The sequence below is a fragment of the Pan paniscus genome, chromosome 6 (genome assembly GCF_029289425.2).
Source record: "Pan paniscus chromosome 6, NHGRI_mPanPan1-v2.0_pri, whole genome shotgun sequence".
Taxonomy (NCBI): Eukaryota; Metazoa; Chordata; class Mammalia; order Primates; family Hominidae; genus Pan; species Pan paniscus.
In genome coordinates this window covers 35,493,829-35,512,188 of record NC_073255.2, presented here as the reverse complement: position 1 = coordinate 35,512,188, position 18,360 = coordinate 35,493,829, and the positions used below count along the sequence as shown (strand labels likewise).

Here is an 18,360-nt window from a genome sequence, read left to right as displayed (position 1 = left end):
GCACCTGTTAAAAGCTCCTCAGATAGGTGTTAGGCAGTGCTGGTTCAGCTGAGACCCAGGGCAGCCCAACCCTGCGCTCAAGCAGGGACCACAGCCTAGGCCCCTCCTGCCTGTCTCAATTCCTCTCTCCCACCTGGGGAGCTACAGCCCCGGGCAATGCTGGCAGCCGATAGAAGGCATTAACCCCTTCTCTGCAGGCTGGATGGAGAGCATAGCCCCTTGGCTGGCTGGGTAGCAGCAGCTGTCTGGGACCAGCTATAAATAACCTGGAGGCTGTGGGCTGTGGGGCGGGGTCACCACTGCCCTGTGGAAGAAGTGGGTGGAGAATAACTCCTCATGCCCAAGGCCTTACCTTGGCCTCCCCTCCAGGGCCGGGTGGGGTGGGGCTGGCCAGGGTGTGACCACCGTGCCGGGCAGCAGGCTCCAGTCCCTAACCCCCAGCCACTACTGGCATGAGGGGTCCCTCAGGGCCCCCAGGCCTCCTCTACGTCCCACACCTCCTCCTCTGCCTGTTCTGCCTCCTCCCACCGCTGCTCCAATACGTAAGTGCAGGGAGTGGGAGTCCACGAGGTGGGGCGCCAGGAGCACGGAACTCCCAGCTCTCATGACTAGGGGCGGGGGTCTCAGGGCCTGGTGGCTGGGCTGGATCACGGATCCTTGTGTCTGATGATGAATTGGAGATCCTGTGCCTGGGTGAGGGGGCAGGGGGAGGGAAGTTAAAACTGTGAGGCTGGCCAGGATGAGACTGGGAGACCCCTGTGGATAAGCAGAGAGTTCTGGGGTGACATCCTAGCATCCAGAACTTGACTACCTCAGGGTCCAAGGTTCCCTGTCTCCTATCCATTCTCTCCCCACCCCCATGATCCCCCCTCCATCTCTCCTGCAAGATCCTTGACTTCTTTCCCCAGCCCACCCCTAGTTCTGACCCTTACCCCCAGGGACCCGCAGAGAGATGCCTCCTGCCCCTGCTGCCTTGTCTCCATCCTTCCTCTCAGTGCCTGGAATCAGGCAGCCCCCAGTACCAGATGAGCGATGGGGACAGAGTGGGCTCTGGGAGAACCAGCCTCTCCAAGGGTTTCTCAAGACTCCGAGCTTCATCCAGCCACACCCCGTGCCTTTGTCCAGAGTCAGGGGCCGCCGACGGAAGGTGGGGAGAAGGGACACAGAGCGACCATCAAAAGAGAGCTGAAGAAGTGGGGGAGAGACTGGTGGGAGTGGTCCACCTCCAGCCTTCTCCCCATTTTACAGATGGGGAAACTGAGGCTCAGAGTGGTAGGGTCACCTGTCCTAGGCCTCACAATCTGGGAAGTGGTGCTAAGAGGCCTGTCACTGTCCTGACTCTGCCACAGACCAGCTTTGGGGACCATTCTCTGGGGCTTAGTGTCCCTATATGTATAAGGAGGATAATACATTCAACAGTAATTCAACAGATAATTGCCTACAAAACCAATCCAAATCCCTGCTTTGCTGCTTAATGTGTGACCTTGGACAGGTTACTCAAATCCTCAGTTTCCTCATCAGTAAAATGAGGATCACAACGGTGCTTACTGAACAAGCTTGTTGTGAGGAACATTGAGGTAATACAAGTAAAGCAAGCAGCATCATGCTTGGTGTGGTGTGAGCACGCAGTGAATGCCGGCTATGCTTTTGTGCCAGGCGCCACAGATACAGCATGAGGACATGAGGGTCCCTGCCTTCCTGGGGGCCTGGCCAGGTGGAGGAGAGGGGTGGGAGGCAGGTAGTATGCTGAGCTGTGGTCAGTGTCCGATAGGCAGATGGCCCCCAGACCTGCTGAGTCCTTTGAGTGACATTGCAGACTGCAATTGGGATGGGTGAAGGTTGTACAGGGGGCTCACCATCCACCCCTCTGCCCCCAAGACATCTTGCGCTTTGAGCTCTCTTGCCCTCTCCCACTTGTTTTCCAGATAGGTGCCTTCCAAGTGCTGGGGCAAGGGTTGCCCCTCAGCCCATCCCTCTGGGGTCCATGCTGCCAGCCGCCCAAGCTGGTTAGACGGAGGAAGCTTCTGCTGGCTGCTCCAGAGGTGCCCTAGGATTCTCAGGGCAACACTGTGGGCTCAGCTTCCCTTGAGGTCATCCCAGGCCCTGCGCCTAGCTCTCCTGCGGATCCCGGAGTGGGATAGAGACCAGTTACTTACCCACAGCCACTCAGCATGCAAGCAGCTGGAGAGCACTTAAACCTCGGCCTTTCTGACGCCAAAGCCCAGCCTTCCCCTCACGGGGCCTTCATGGCAATGGGACTTTTTCCCGGGTCCTGAGACGATGAGACCTGGAGCAGGCAGTGGGGAGTGAAGGCAGCCCAGGAGAGTCCAGCCTTGGAGGCTTCTCAGTTATTCATCCAGTGTTTAAGGAGGACTGCCCATGGGGAGGATCCAGGGTCTGAACGCTCATCTGGTTCCTGTTCTTGCGGTGTTTATAGCCCAGAAGCGGGTGTGGCAGGAAAGAAAGGAGTCTGTGTTTACAAGTTCCAGTAAATGGGCTCAGAAGAAGCATGTGTAGGTGTGAGGGCCCTTGACAGGATGGGGGAGCCTGGTGGGAGGTGGGCAGCATAGCAGGGTTAGAGATGGGTAGTCCGAGGGAAGGGATAGGGGAGCAGGTTGGGGGTAAGGCCCCAGGGCCCCAACCCTGAAAAGACGTTATGTGGGAGACTGCAGAGCTGTATGGGTACTGGTGGGATCTGAGGACATGGGGAGCTCTCTGAGCAGGGGAGGGTCCTGGTCTGATCTGCAATTGTAAGGGGTTCCAGCTGGTGCTTTTTAGTGAAGAGGATGCCCTGGCCCAGGGCACACTGAGGGCCTGGAGGAACCCACCCAGCCTTGACCCTGGTGCTCCCTATTCCCCGTGGAGGCCTTCGGGAAGCTGGTCCGGAGGCAGGTGGTAATCTAGCAGCTGTTAAGTGGTGTTAGGCGCCTTACTCAAACACCAGGAAGGTGGGGCCACTTATTTACAGACAGGAAACAAGTTTAAAGAGGCTCAGCAATGCCACTTGCCTTCCACTCTCTGAAGATCGCAGGAGCCTCTCAGCCCCTGCTGACTAAGTCCAGCTCCTTGGAGCTTTGGACAGCGAGACACCCCCCAGGGTCTCAGGATGGTGCCTCTGTGACCTCTTGCCCCAGGTCCTGGCTTCTGGTGGGCCCATCTGCCCCAAGAAGGTTCAACAAAGAGAATAGAACACAGAGAAGTCCCTGGCAGTCCCTGGACCCTCCCTGACCTGTCCGGCTCACACCAAAGACCAAGTCCACAGTGTCCCCTAACACACACACACACACTGAGGGTCTGCATAGCCGGGGCTCCAGGGCCATTTGCCAGCAGCTAATGCATTGAATGACTTTTCCCAAAAATTCAACTCCCTTCTGAGCGTTTTCTAGCCTCACTAGCTAATTTAGTCTCTAGTTTTGCCATTTTGTTGGTGTTTCAGTATTTTTTTTTTAAATCTGTCTGAGGGCAATGGCTACTTAATTTTGTATTCCTCCTAAGTCTCAAGTTTGCAGCACTTTAAGAATTATGGGACTACTCTTTATCGTCTTAGCTGTCATATTCTACTTCATTTAATTTAAACAATTTTATCTACAGCTAGTTTATCTACAGTCACTTTTTCCAAAATTCTAACTTTTTAAATTTTAATTTTAATTATTTTATTTTATTTTTTTGAGATGGAGTCTCGCTCTGTTGCCCAGGCTGGAGTGCAGTGGCACAATCTCGGCTCACTGCAACCTCGGCCTCCTGGGTTCAAGCGATTCTTCAGCCTCAGCCTCCTGAGTAGCCAGGACTATAAGCGCCTGCCACCATACCCAGCTAATTTTTTTTTGTACTTTTAGTAGAGATTGGGTTTCACCATGTTGGCCAGGATGGTCTCGATCTCCTGACCTCGTGATCCACCCACCTCGGCCTCCCAAAGTGCTGGGATTACAGTTGTGAACCACCACACCTGGCCTTAATTTTTATTTTTAATTTTTGTGGGTACATAGTAGGTATATATATTTGTGGGATACATGAGATATTTTGATACAGGCATGCAATGTGTAAAAATCACATCATGTAAAATGGGGTATCCATCCCCTCAAGAATTTATCCTTTGTGTTACAGACAATCCAATTATACTTTTAGTTATTTTTAAATGTACAATTAAATTATTGACTACAGTCACCCTGTTGTACTATGAAATACTACGTCGTATTCATCCTATTTTTTTATTTTGGTACCTGTTAGCCTATCCCCTACTACCCTTCCCAGCCTCCGGTAACCATTCTTCTACTGTCTATCTCCATGAGTTCGATTGTTTTGAATTTTAAATCCCACAAATAAGTGATAACATGCGATGTTTGTCTTTCTCAACATTCTAATTTTTAGTCATTGCACACCCATGGGGGACAGATTATTCAATAAGCTAATTTTATTTTACTTAGCAGCCCTACAAGGCCTATCATGGGCACTGATGCACCTCACCTATTTTTAGCTTCACACCAACGCCCTGAGTTAAAACCATCCTCTCCCCATTTTGCAGATGAGGAAGTGAGGTGAGCTCATGTGCCCAGGGCCGCTCAGCTGGTATGTGGCAGGACCAGGATTCCGGCCCACAGCCTGACTCCAGATTCCTTTCCTTTAACAAAATTTTAATTTTAATGTTATTTAATTTTAATATCAAGTTATTTTTAGGACATTCAGACAGACTCCAAAACAAATCAGAAGAGATGTGACTTTTATGCAAACTGGACATTAGATGTGTTGATAATTAAGGAGATAGCTTTAGGCCAAGTGGCCTGTTACAGGACCTCCTGCTGGCCAGTTCCTGCCCCTATGTTGGGCCAAGTCACCTCTCCCTCCCCTCCCCTTACCCCTCCTACTCCAGTCAGTGTTCAGGGCCCAGGGCTCGGTACAGGTGAGACAAGCAGGACTGAGGGGAGAGGGATTCATGGGCGTTCAGAGAGAAGAGAGAACAGCAGAATGAGGAGACGCCTAAAGCCTCCCGGGGGGAGCTGGAGGGGAACTGGGAAGGAAGAGTGGGGCATCCTAGGAAGACGAACTTGGCCGAGCACAGACTCAGGAACAAGAAAGCCGCTGGGAGCTGCCCAGGAGGCCAAGGGGATCCTCACTCAACATCCAACACCCTACAAGTTAGAACTGAGTATCTAAAGTCTCCTCTTCCAAGGAGCCTGCCTGGACACGCCAGAAAACAATGACCCACTTCCCTCATCTGACTCCCCACCCCTCACCCTCCCCTCGGCCAGTCTCAGCTCCCATTACTGCCCCCTATGTCTGTGCAGGGCCTGACTGCCTCCTCCTCCCCCTCCTTCCTCATGTCCACCTTCCTCCCCTCTTCCCCCTCCTCCCCGTTCCTGCATCCTTCCTTCCTCCCCCACCTCCTCCCCTTTCTCTTCCCAGTCTCCTCCACCTCCTTCCCCCATACTCCTCTTCCTCCCCTTCCTTCCTTCTCTCCTCCCCATTCTCCCCCTCTCCCTTTTCTGACCCCTTCTTCTCTCTTCCTTATCATCCCCTCTCCTCCCCGCTCCTCCTTCCTCCTTTCTTCCCTTCCCTCTTCCTACTCCTCTGCACTCCTCCTCCCCTCTTTTCCAGTCTTCTCCTCCAAGCCTTCTCCTTCTCTTCCCTCTCCTCTTGCTCCTTCCTCTAACTCTGTGCTCCCTAAGGGGCAGGGCCTGAGCTCAGGCTCAATGAAATCCACTGAATGAAAGCAAACATGGGGTGGAATCCTGCCCCTCCCAGCTGAGTCCTTCTCTGACCTTGGGAAGCAGAGTGAGAAAGCAGGGAGGGAGCTCACCCCATTCCCCTCCGGTCCCTGGCAGCCTGGGCCCAGGACACGTGGTCCTGTAAATCTCCCCAGCTTATACCATGGGCTAAATTTAGACAGAAGCTTTGTCGCCAGGCCCTGGAGGGAACACTAGACTGGGCCAGACCCCCAGGCTCCAGGGAGGTGATACCTTTGAGGCCTGTCAGGGCCCCGGGCACAGGTTCTGTTTGGATAGGACCCAAGGTGGAAGAAGAGCAGCTGGAGTCTTGGCTCTCACTCCTGCATCCTTCCCCAGCCAGGGCCTCTCCTTTGCCTCTTCTGAGGTGAGGGCCTCCCATGCCAGGCACTGAGAGGCGGGAACCAGGACCTGGGCCCTCACACAGGCTAGGCTCAGAGCAAAGTTCAGAGAGAAGGAAATATAACAAGCAGGAAAAGCCCAGAACCTGGTATCCCAGGATTAGGGGTGGGGATGTAGCTCTACCTGGCTGAGGGGGCCATGGTTTCATTAATCCATCCAAGCAGTCAGTCAGCCGACAAACATTTATTGAGCACCTGCTGTGTGCCAGGCTCTGAACTAGGGACTGGGGACACAGATGTGGACCCTGTGCTCCCACAGCCTACAGTCAGTCTCATGGGCTGGGGTGTGCATGGTGGCGAGCTCTCTGCCCTAGAACAGCCAAGAGCTAATCAGCACAGGTGTCCAAGATGTTCCCCTCAGAAGAAAGAAAAATGGAAACAGGAAAACATTCCATTTCTTCTCTACACTCTTAAACACCTCTGACACCAAAAGTGTGGATTTTCTGCCCCAAGCAATTCTCCACTTCTCTGGGGACCCCAACTGGGTGTCCTCCAATTCAATTCAATTCTGATGCTATCTTCCTGGAGTTGGCATCAGCCCCCACAGGTAAAGGCTCAGTCCCACAAGACTGCCCCCAATTCAGAAGCCAATCGCAAGACAGGGCTTCTCATTCTCCCAACAGACAGGCTATATAAATCAAGAGTTCCCATGACCCTCTCTTTGGGTGCAATAATGTGCTATAACATTTTGCAAAACTCAAGGCAACATTTCTATTTACAGGTTTATTTTAAAGTCTATCACAAAGGATACAGCTGAACAGCCAGATGGAGAGGCACACAGGCCAAGCTGTGGGGAGGGCGCAGAGCACCGTGCCCTCACTGGATGCCACCCTCCCAGCACCACCAGGTGGTCACCAACCAGAAGCCCCCAATCCCACCTTTGAGGGGTTTCACGGAGGCTCCATTACAGAGGCATATTAACCCAATCTCCAGCCCCTCTCCCTTCCCCAAGGTGTAGGAAGGTGCTGAAAGCTCCAACCTTCTAACCATGGCTTGGTCTCTCTGGTAACCAGCTCCATTTGGGAGCCCACCAAGAGTCACCTCATTAGAACTAACGACACTCCTGTCACCCAGGAAATTCCAAAGGTTTTAGGGATTCTGTGTCAGGAACTGGGGGCTAAGACCTAATATTTATAATTCCTCATCTCTCTTGTGCAAGGTCCTGCCCACTGGCTGGGTCTGCCTCCCGTGACCCAGGTCTCTGCCTCCAAGGCCCCTGTTCCTCTGTGGCAAGAGAGGGGCTTCTCACTTGAGCGGCCTCCTGAGCCCCACAGCCACCCAGTCTGGGGCTGGGGTGCTCCCAGCATCCGTGACCCACGGGTCTTCACTTCCTTACCCAGGATCAGCTCTTCCCATGGGTACCTGACCAAGCCATAACCTACCAACTGACTGGGCTTGAATCTTGCCTCTGCCCCTTACCTGAAGCGGGACCTTTGGTGGGTGACTTCGCTTCCCTGGGCCTCAGCAGCCTCATCTGTGAAATGGGGTTATTTGCAGCTACCTCAGAGACTGCTGTGAGGATTAAATCCGCTGTAGGGCATTTAGAGGCAGGTCTAGCACTAGAGTAAGTGCTGACTTCACGTGAAAGAAGCCTCCCCTTCCTGCCTGTCTCCCCTCTTCTCTTGGCACCTCCATACCAGATGGTGCAGTTTCCTGTGTGGGCCCTGGGCTCGCCTGCCTCTGAGGCTTTGCTTTCTCAGCTTCTACCTGGGTCACTTTCTCCTCTTCTTACTGCTGTTCCTATGGCCCAAGTCCTTCCATCCTTTTAGATTCCGCTCCAATGTCCAGTTCGCCGAACGGCCTTCGGTTTCCTCAATGAACATTCACTGAGCACCACTGAGGGGCGAGCTCAGTGGGGGAGGTGGAGGCTGCACCTTCAGGGGCCCATTGTCCAAGGGAAAGCTGCTGAGGGCAAATGGAGTCCCACACTGACTGGAGAGCTGGGGAAGGGGGGCACAGGGTTTCCAGGAAGCTTTTCTGGGCAGGAAGAGCTTGAGCTGGGCCTTGGGAGTCCCGATGAGGGGACTCGACCTCCCATCACTGAGCTCTCTAACTAGCCCCCTCCTAAAGTCCTTGCCAAGAGTCACCATTCAGCATGCGCATTCTACGTGCCAGGCTCTTGACCTACAGTAATTTGTTGAATGCACACAAAATCCTGTGGGATTTGTATTATCCCCATTTTAAAGATGAGGAGATCAAGGCTCAGAGAACTTAAGTGGCTTGCCAAGGCCACACAGCTAAGCCCAGCATCCCCAGAACTCTGCACACTGGGATGTGTGCACTCTACCCACTCTGACAGCTCTTCTCAAGTCCTTGGAATGGGATTATCCAAGATGTGTCTGTCCCTGACTTTCCTGGACCATGTGTTTTCTGAGGACAGCAGCCTCTCTTTCCTCCTCCTCCCTGCCCACCCATCACCACCACCACCAGGGGCTCTGCCCAAAATTGACACCTGCATGGTAGATTACGACTTCGGACTGAGTCAAATCCACCCAAACAAGCCCCTTGAAGAGAATGAGTATCTTTGGCTGTGTCAGCTTTTGGGGCCAGCAGAGAAGTTATAGGAGATGAAGCCAGGATCTGGGATTACTCCAAAAATTACTTCTGATATGCCTGTACCAAATTTTGCCCAGACCCAAAGAGCAAGCATCAGTTGCAGAGTATGGTAACCCTGTGCCCACTCCCCACAAAGTGCTTGCTCAGCCAGAAGATGGCCACAGCCTGAGACCACAGAATCCAAGGCAAGGACCATCCCACATTGCCTGAGTCCTGGGGGAGGATGCCCTGACCCCATCATGGGTTCAAAGCACGTGTCAGAAACCCCGGTAAAGTCAAACAGGAGATCACCTCAGTGATGGGGCTACAAATGTCACAGCTCAGGGGCTTTGAGAGACGGCACTAACATCTGAGATGGAATGGCTGCGTCTGTCTAAGGGCGCACCGTGGACACTGCATGCCTCTGGGTTGCCCGTACCCTGACCTCCAGAGGCTGGGATTCACTGGGAACCCTCCCACAGAGGACATTACTAGCTGCTTCTCAAACAAGGGCGATGGGCGCCATAAAGAGGGTGATGGGTCAGACCTAGAGCCCTCACTCTCCCCAGACCCAGCCAAAAGTGTGGCCTGAGAAGTCTTCCTGGAAGGTCTCAGTGTCTGGAGTGTTCCCTCCCCTCCCCAGCCCCCCAACCCCTGGCAGTGGCTCACTGGGTCAGCAAGGTCTTCCTGGTGCCCGAGAAGCTGGAGCTGAGGAACTGTCAGCAGCTCCTTTGATATGTGGACAGCAAGACCATGGCCCCCAGTGTTTGTCCTGCAGGCCAAGAGGCCAGAACTCCTGGCTGACAGCTCAGGAGGCCCCCACAGTGCTGAGACACACACACGACACACACACCTGCTCCCCTGCATTTCCCTCTCTACCTCACATCATGGGGTGGGAGTCTGGCGGAACACAGGTGCAGTGAATGCCTCCAAGTGGTGTCTGCCTCACCCTAGGCTTCTGGGAGGGGTGCAGGGGGCAGCACTCTCCTGTCTGAGCAGGTGGGATCATTCATTAGAAGCTCCAGGCTGACGTGGTGAGGCTGAGCATGCAGCTTCCAGTCCCAGCACAGGAAATGGACTGAGCCCAATGTGGAGAACGTGATGTTTGAGGGCTTTTGGGCTCTGGCCCCTGGGGACATCCTGGGGCAAACATTGACCCAGCTGCCAGGAAAAGTACATCTGACAGGCAGCAGGAAGAGAAGGGGCTGCACACTGATGGAGCAGTGTCTTCTGGAATCCCAGAATCAGGAATATCAGGGTTGGGAGGGGCACAAAAGTCACACACGTGTGTGCATGTACTCACACACACACGCTGACCATAGAGCAAGAAAAGGAGTGGTCTTGGGAGGAATGGGGCCAAGGGTTAGAATTTAGAGTGAATTGCTCTCGTTCAGTCATACACCATGCATTTTCCAGCCTCTCTGCCTTTGCACATGCTGTGCTCTCTACCTAGAATGCCCTTCCTGGCCTGATCAGCTTGGCAAGCTCCTACTCACCCTTCAAAACCCACATTAGCATGACCTCTTCTGTGATGCTACCCCTGCCCTCCTCAGTAAATCGTACATGCCGTAAAACTGTACATCCTTTCCATCTTTCCCACCAGAAGATGGTCCCTTCACGGGTGCACATGCCCACATCTACTTTATCCGTGCACATCCAGCACCCACTCTGATGATTTTTTAGGATGGGATCCTGGGTGCTTTTCTATCTTTTGGATGGAATTGCCATTATTGCAACAATCACATATCTTCCCTAGTGAGTGCCTAAGCTGGCCCTATGGTCCCTTCTTTTGTCCCTACTCATCTTTCTGGTTGCCCCAAAATGCTACCTCTCCCAATAAGCCTTCCCTGTCTTCCTGAATCCAGGTTAGGCACTTCTCTCACGTATTAACCTAATGCTCTTCGTTGCAAGTGCCTGCTTACCTGTGTGACAGGGAAACAAAGTTAAATCATGCATTTGCCTCCTCTTCCTTCTGCACTTTCTAAGTCTAGAGGATCCCTACCTGGCCTGGGACTACCTGAAGGACACCCATCAGGTCCCCCAGCCAGGGCCTGACACACAGTAGGTGTTCTGCAAATATTTGTTGGTTGAATGAACAACTAATGGAACCCACCCCCCACCTGGCTTTGCTGACAGAAGGACACAAGCCCCATGACAGTGACACATCCCAGCCTGAGGAGGAGACAGCCTTGGGGGCTGAGGGATGGACAGAGCAGACCCCTGCCTAGGAGGCAACACTGCATTGGGCCACTTCTGAGGCCTTTCTTCGGTCCAGCCCAGGCCAGACTGCTGCTGCTGCATGTGGCCATGGGCATCTCCCTCCTTGTTCTCCCTCTCTGTACTAAGAGGAGTAAGGGATGAGTGATAGGATAGGATGGGGGCAGACAGGCACTGTCAATGGCTAGCCTGGGCCTGATCTTTGACCCTCATCCTTGCTGTCCCCTAGGCAGCCGGGCAAAGCCAGATGCCCAAAGACCAGCCCCTGTGGGCACTTCTGGAGCAGTACTGCCACACCATCATGACCCTCACCAACCTCTCAGGTAGGTACCCTCTGCCACCACCCTGCAGCAGCCCCTGGAGATGTGGGTGGGCCCTGGGGGAGGAAGAGGCTTTCCTGGGGCCAGCCCAGGCTCAGCAGGGTGGTGGGTGGGGTGTGGTTTCCAGTCCTGGTTTGATTTCTGCCTTGCTGAGGGCCCTTAGGCAGGCCCTTCCCCATTCTAGGCTCAGGCTTGCCACTGATAATGAAGGGCTTGGCTGGGAGGCCACTCCCCATTCCCAGCTCCCACGATGGAAGTCAGCTGGGCTGGCATTCAGGAGTCCAAGAAGGGGATGACCCCTCAGCTTTCCAACTCCAGGGAAACTGGCAGAAGGTGCTAAACATTCTCTGGTTGCCGTGGCTACAGGTGTGACTTCCTGGTAAGGACTTGCAAAGCAGCAGCCCGGCCCTGAGTTCTGGCCCCTCAGAGGTTTCCAGTGGCTGATTCACAGGGTCAGGGCCAGCCACTGCAGAGCTGCACAGAGCCCTGGATTCTGCTGGCTTCCAGAGAGATGTCTCCAGTGTCCCACCCTGTATCCTGGCCTTCCCAGGTCTGCATCCACAGGATGGGAGTGGGGGTGACCCTTGCTCGGGCCTGGGGCCACTGCCAGGGCACAAGGAGACAAGGGTGCTGGCCAGCACCCAGACCCAGCCTACAGGCACTGCCCAAGCCAGGCGTCAAAGAGAAAGTCTTGCTGCCTGTTCTCCTTCCACTGGGGCAGTCAATAGCTCCGGTGTTGGGATCAGGTAGATCCAAGTCTGGATCCTAGCTCTTCCACCCAGCGGCCTCGCCCAGCCCCTGGAAACTCACCTAACCCATCTGTATTAGTGTCCTGGGGCCACTGGAACAAAGCACCACAGACTGGGGCCTTGAGCAGAAGCTGATTTCGTCACCATTCTGGAGGCTGGTAGGCCAAGATCAAGCTGTGGGCAGGGTTGGTTCCTCCTGAGGCCTCCCTACTTGGCTTGCAGATGGCCATCTTCTCCCTATGTCTTCATATGGTCTCTCCTCTGCATGTCTGTGTCCCAATCTCTTCTTCTTCTAAGAACACCAGTCCTATCGGATTAAAGCCCGCTTACCTTACTTTACTTTAATCACCTCATCGAAGACCCTAAATCCAAACAAGGCCACATTCTGAGGTACTGGGAGTTAGGACTTCAACATACAAATTTTGGAGCAACACAGTTCAGCCTGTGACACCATCTGAAGCTAGTTTCCTCATCTGTTTAGCAATGGATCTAAGTCCACCTCGGAGGCTCACAGTGAAGGCTGAATGAGAGCCCACCCAGCACAGGCCATGCCAGCATCAGACAGGAAATGGAGGCCCCTCCCTTCAGGAAAGCCCAACCTTCCCTCACCCTCAGAGGCAGCGTGGGTTTGTCAGCAGACCCATAGCCTTCTCCCTGCCTTCCTCTGCCCTCCCTCCAGCAGATGGCACAGACCCTTCCCTGTCTCCCTTGGCAGATGGTCCCCGCTCTGAGTGCAGCGGATAGGGTCCCAGCTTCTCCAAACATACAGCCTTGCCTGTTCAGCCTCTAACAGCATTCATCCATTTGCAAAAGGGATCCACATGATTTCTATAAAATTGGGCACAAAAAAATTTAACTCAAAGGAGAAGACGATACGTACTCATTCTCCCACAACCCAGGAATTTTTATAATGTCTCATATCCCTCAAGAATTTATGCATTCATAGAGCCTCGTGTTCAATTGTTTTTTTATTTTCTTTTTCTTTTCTTTTTTTTTTAATGGGATAATAGTGTGTCCATAGTTTCGTCGCCTGCTTTTTCCTCTTATAACTCAGAGTGAACATTTCCCCATGTCATTAAATATTCAACCACCGCATCGCTTGTGACGCTGCCTAGCAGCCACTCTGGGGATGCATCACCCCACATGAACCATGACCGGATGGTGGATGTAGAGGCTGCTAGGGAGCCCCTCAAGCTTCAGGAATCATTTCTCAAGTCCCCAAATTGATAATGACCTTCTTTTCAGTGTCCACTGCTTGGGGAAATGCATCATGACTAACACAGAGTTCAAAACCAAGTAAAACCAAACACTATATCTTTTAGATGTACATACCTGTGAGAAAACTGAAAAAAATTATGAGCCAGAGAATGACAAATGCAATAGTCAAGGGAATGTTCCCTCTGGGGAAGGAGAATAGAAATAAATAGATAAGTGACTGGTAATGATGTAGTTTCCAATTGGGTGGTAGGCTTATTATATTGTCTACTACATACAATAAAAAGACTAAATAAAATAAAGACTAAAAAATAAAGTTAAGCCATGCATGGGCTAATGCACAGACTAATAATGACAAAGGGTCACGAATCTATGATCAATTCAATTGTATGCCCCTGAAAAAGGCAACGCATCCAAAATCACAGAGCAATTATGACCTCAGGCAGGCTTTAAAGAGATTATTTCTATTTTATTCATCACAGAGGCAGCTACATATATTGAAAAATATTAGGGCATATATTATGAGGCATATTATTTATCCTATCCATAGATGATATAAAAATCCAAATGGACTATTTATTTATTTTTTATTATTTTTTGTAGGCTAGTCTTGAATTCCTGTGCTCAAGCAATCTGCCTACCTTGGCTTCCCCAAGTGCTGAGATTATGGGTGTGAGCCACTGCACCTGGCCAAGAATCCGAATGGATTCAAAGATACCTTGAAATAATTCCTCAATGCAACACACACACATATGCCAGGGTTGGTCAAATGGGAAGAGAGCCTTGGCCTGAAGACAGGGACCTGGGCTTTCCTCAGCTCTTCTGCCAAGGTATCTGTTCTTTCTTAGTGACTCACTGGGCTGAAGTCTAGAGCATTCCAATGGGTGCTGGGGATGGGTTAGTGAACAGGACCAGCCCTGCCCTTGGGGAGGCATGGGCTGGTAGATGAGACAATGAATAAAAAGCAACCTGGATGTGACATAGGCCAGCACCCAGCAGATGGGGTCACCAAGGAGCTGCATGTCTGAAGGATGAGTGTGGAGCTGTAAGGCCATTTCCAGTGCAGAAATACAAACAAGGAACAGAGATAGCGAATGGTTTCTGGTAGTGACACATTGTTCTGGAGGGCCTTTCAAATGAAGCAGGAGGGTGAGGATGGGGGACGATGATCATGAAGAACCTTCTTTGCAATACCAAAGATGGTTCCCAGGAATGACATGTTGTTCTGGAGGGCCTTTCAAATGGAGCAGAAGGGTGAGGATGAGGGATAGATGATTACGAAGGACCTTCTTTGCAATACCAAAGAGGTGGTCACCATCTCAAGGGCAACGGGTTGGCGGCACTCCTATGAGGAAGAGTGACAGGATCGTAATTATAAAACATCATTTTATCTGCCATGAGGAGACAGGGAGCCCATTTGGGCTGCTGCAGAGATAAGGATGGCCTGGGAGAAATAAGGGAGGGAAACCTCTTTTCCTTGTCTGGGAATCCTATTGTCCATCTGTAAAACAAGAATGTGGGATTGAATGTCACTGAGAGTCCTTTCTGTCCCCACAGCTTAGTCCCATGGCTTGACATGAAGACACCAGGCCAATTCCTCTGTCCTGCAGTGGAGTAGGATAGGGTGAGGAGGGGGTGCCTGGCCTGGGACCCCTGTCTCCAGTGCTACAGGGCAAAAGTGCAGCACCTTCAGGCCCCTCTGGAACCTCTGTGCCCTCAGCAACCCCGTCGTAATTCCCAGGAAGTACCACGACTATTCCATCTGTGCCTGAATAGACTCCCTCTCTATGTAGTCTAACCAAGGACAGTCCCTTAGAGAAGCAAAGATGCATCCTGTCCCTTTAAATCCTGTTTTCCAGCTGACATTTGAGTGGTAGGGGATGAATGAGAGACAGAATGTGTGTGCATGGTGAAGATGCATAACTGTGGCTCTGTGTGTGATTCTGTTGTGCCTACATGCCTGTTTGATGCCATGTATTAGGCTTTGCAAGTGTGTCTGAGCTGGCCTGGAACTGTCCACTGCTGCTGCAGCTGACATCAGAGGTGGGCCATGGGATGGGACGCAGGGCACCAGAGGCACCTGCCTTACTCTGCTGCTCATGGTACACAGGGGTCTTCCAAAGTACCTGTCACACTTCCCTGAACCTATTTGCCAACCTGTCCCCAACAGCTTGGGGACACACAAACTGTTCCAAATACTTATCCCCTAATTCCTGGCCTCCAGCTGGGATGGGGCTGGCCTGCAGCGCTAGGAACCCATCACTATCCCAAAGCCTCTAATCTACCTCTGCTTCTTTAGTTAGCAAAAATGCCCCTGTCTTTGTTTGTTTGTACTTGGATTTAGTAAAATTGAGGGAATTTTGGGGCTCTTCCCAATTTCTTCCTCATTTACCTGTTTGCAGACACTAAAGTGAGCCATAAAATCAATTTGTTCCCAAACTGCTACCTTTTCTAGTTTTCCCTCTGTCACATCTAGAATGACAACTGTGCCTATAATAATAAGATCCATGAAGAAATGGCCCCACATCCAGGGGACCTTGGGTCTGTGGGTCTGTGGGTATGTGCTCAGACCCCAACTGCTCATTCAGGATGCAGAACAACCTTTGACTCTGCCACTGAAATGGTCACTTCCCAGAAGAATCTTTGGTATGTGAGCTCTCCCAGTTAAGAGCAATCCAGTTCACCCAGGCCAACCATCTGTTATGAGCTCTCCCAGTTAAGAGCGATCCAGTTCACCCAGGCCAACCCTCCGTTCTGCAGAAATCTGCATGAGATAAGTCCCTGGCCTCTGGTCAACACCACCTCTTGACATAGCTGCATCTATAGGTGCTTTAGGCACCACCTAGGTGGTGGCTCCAGTAACGAACAAGGATAATAACTTAAGCTTGGCTTAGGATTTCTCCCTTCCTCCGTGCTGCACTGTGCTGTGTGAAGGGCTATCCCTTGTATATGAGGGACACTATTGCCCTGTGAATACATGGGCTGACCTGGCCAGCCACACTCTGGCCTGTGTGGGACCCTGGGTAACAGGGCTCAGTCTAGGAGCGGAGGGTAGGACTCTGCCTAGGTCCTCTCCTGCTCCTGGCACTGGATAATATGAAGACCAAGGAACCTCTACCTCTGCAGCTGCCCAGAGCTGAGCCTGGGCTCTCACTGTCCATTCAGGAGGCAGAGGATAGACCTGGCTGGCTGCTCAGCATCTTGTACCTGCCAGTCAGCAGGCCCTGGAGAGATTCCAGGGCTCAGCCCTGGTCTTAGTGTGGTCTCACTCGCTCTGCCTGGGCAGTGACATCACCATTAATATGGAGGCTGGTGAGAGCGGAGCACACAAAAGCAGCCTGCCTGCTGCTTCGCCTCTCTCTGCCCAGGGCATGGTGCTAGTTCATGGTGGTTTCAGCCTTTCCTAGCAGCTTAGGTTTATGTGGAGGATGGCAGGGGAACAGGACTGGTTTCTGAGACTAGGTTCCAGCTCTCCTTGCCCTCTAAAGATAGAAAAAAAAACACGCAACACACATGTATGTCTTCCCCAGACTCTCCGTCTCATAACTCAGAACCAGAGAGTCTCAGAGCTGAGAGGGGCCTCGGGGAAGATTTCACTGATGGAGAAAGCTCCAGAAGAGAGGGCAAGCATCCTGCCTGGGGTACCATGGCAGGGAGAGCAGAGTCAGAGGCTGGACCAAAATGCAGCCTGAGTGGAAGCATGCCTTATCCCAGGTCCTGCTTCCCGAGCCCAATGCCCCACTCAGCTGGCAGACACAGCAGGCCCGCCCTGGGCACTCTGAGGGTGCAGCCACAGCAGATCACCAAGGAGGCATTCTGGGCCAGGGTGGGGTGGGGGGCCTGGGCAAGTTCTCTGGGGAGGTTTCCAGCTCCTCCACACCTGCTGTGGGGCCTGATTCTCCCCGCCCCTGCCCCGCTACTGGTGTGGAAACCAGGGTCAGGTGAAGCCCTGCCCAAGCCTTGAGGAAGAGAGACACATTCTCACTTCTTCCTTTACTCTTTCTGGTGCCCAAGGCACTAACAACTGGGTGTATAAAGCCTTCCAGATAATTTCAGCCAATTTCTCCCCTAGACTTACTCCATCTGATTAAATGGCCACCCAGTCACTCAAGCAGGAGACCTGATGTTATCCCTGCCTCTGGGCTCCTACTTAAAACCAGCCACCCACTCCAGTTCCTCCTCACCAGGTCTGGCTGCCCCTCCGAAATCTCTCTCCATTCCAGCTTCCACGGTCTGATCCAAGGACTTCAACCCACTCAGGCCACTTGATCTCATTAGACTCCTGGGTGTCTCCCTGCTTCCCTCCAGGCCTCCTCGATACATTTCCTTCCCAGAGGCTATGGAGGCTTTTGGAGGATGCAGATCTGCCCATGGGCTCTCCGTCCCTGCCTCCCTCCAGTGTCCTCGCTCAGGGAGGGGAAGCTCAGGAGGAGAGCTGCCGAACTTTGGGTCGCGGCTGTCCCTCGGTTACCAGAGCTGCGGTGTTCTCCTCGGGCAGGCAGGCAGGTGGGCGCGCTTTGCTGCCCCCTGCAGCTCGGGGGCCTGCGATCCCCGCACAGGGCATTCCGTCACCCCAGGCCCACGCTCTCCAGCCCACCGCCCTCCTCTGGACGCCGCGAGTGGAAGAGAGCTGCGAACTGAGAAGCCGTACTTTGGGCAGGGTGGAGGGCCCGGGGGTTGGAGACTGAGCCCCTCCGAGAGGAGCCGCCCGGCCCCGCCCCCCGGCGCAGCCATTGGCCGCGGCGGAGCGGCTGTACCCGCAACTCCGTGCACTCGGCGGCTCCTCTCCGGGAAGGTCCCCACTTGACAGCTCTGGGCGACCGGAGGTGGCGCCCAAAGGCTGCCCGGGAGATCGGGGCTGGGCTGGCGGGGGCCAGGACCCCGCGCCCTCTCGGCCGCTCACTCTCGCGTCCACTCCCTCGCAGCCACGCCGGGCGCGCACTCCCACTCCCTCTCCACACGCGGCTGCGGGACGCGATGGACGCGGCACTGCTCCACAGCCTGCTGGAGGCCAACTGCAGCCTGGCGCTGGCTGAAGAGCTGCTCTTGGACGGCTGGGGGCCACCCCTGGACCCCGAGGGTAGGCGGGAGGCGAGCGGTCGGAGGCTGCGCGGGCTCCTTCTCTCGCGCGCTGGGTGCGCCCCTGACCCCGCGCTCCGAGAGCCCCGCGTCCCTGCGGGCCCCTCTGAGCCCTACTGCGCTC

General features: G+C 53.4%; 1 protein-coding gene across 5 annotated transcripts in view; it reads left to right on the top strand.

The window, feature by feature from the left end:
- The first annotated feature begins 321 nt into the window (after window positions 1-321).
- The window catches only part of CRHR2 (corticotropin releasing hormone receptor 2), a 53,126-nt gene continuing 35,087 nt past the window's right edge, over window positions 322-18,360 (top strand). For 3 of the 5 annotated variants that reach the window (XM_008958893.4, XM_003833381.5, XM_034963877.2), the window contains exon 1: window positions 11,578-18,237. In XM_008958893.4, coding sequence (XP_008957141.1) covers window positions 18,135-18,237 — 103 coding nt within the window. In that variant the 5' untranslated portion in view covers window positions 11,578-18,134. Of the gene's footprint in view, window positions 543-11,102; window positions 11,197-11,577; window positions 18,238-18,360 lie in introns of those variants that run through there. The other 2 variants (XM_003833383.4, XM_034963876.3) reach the window with 2 other exon arrangements.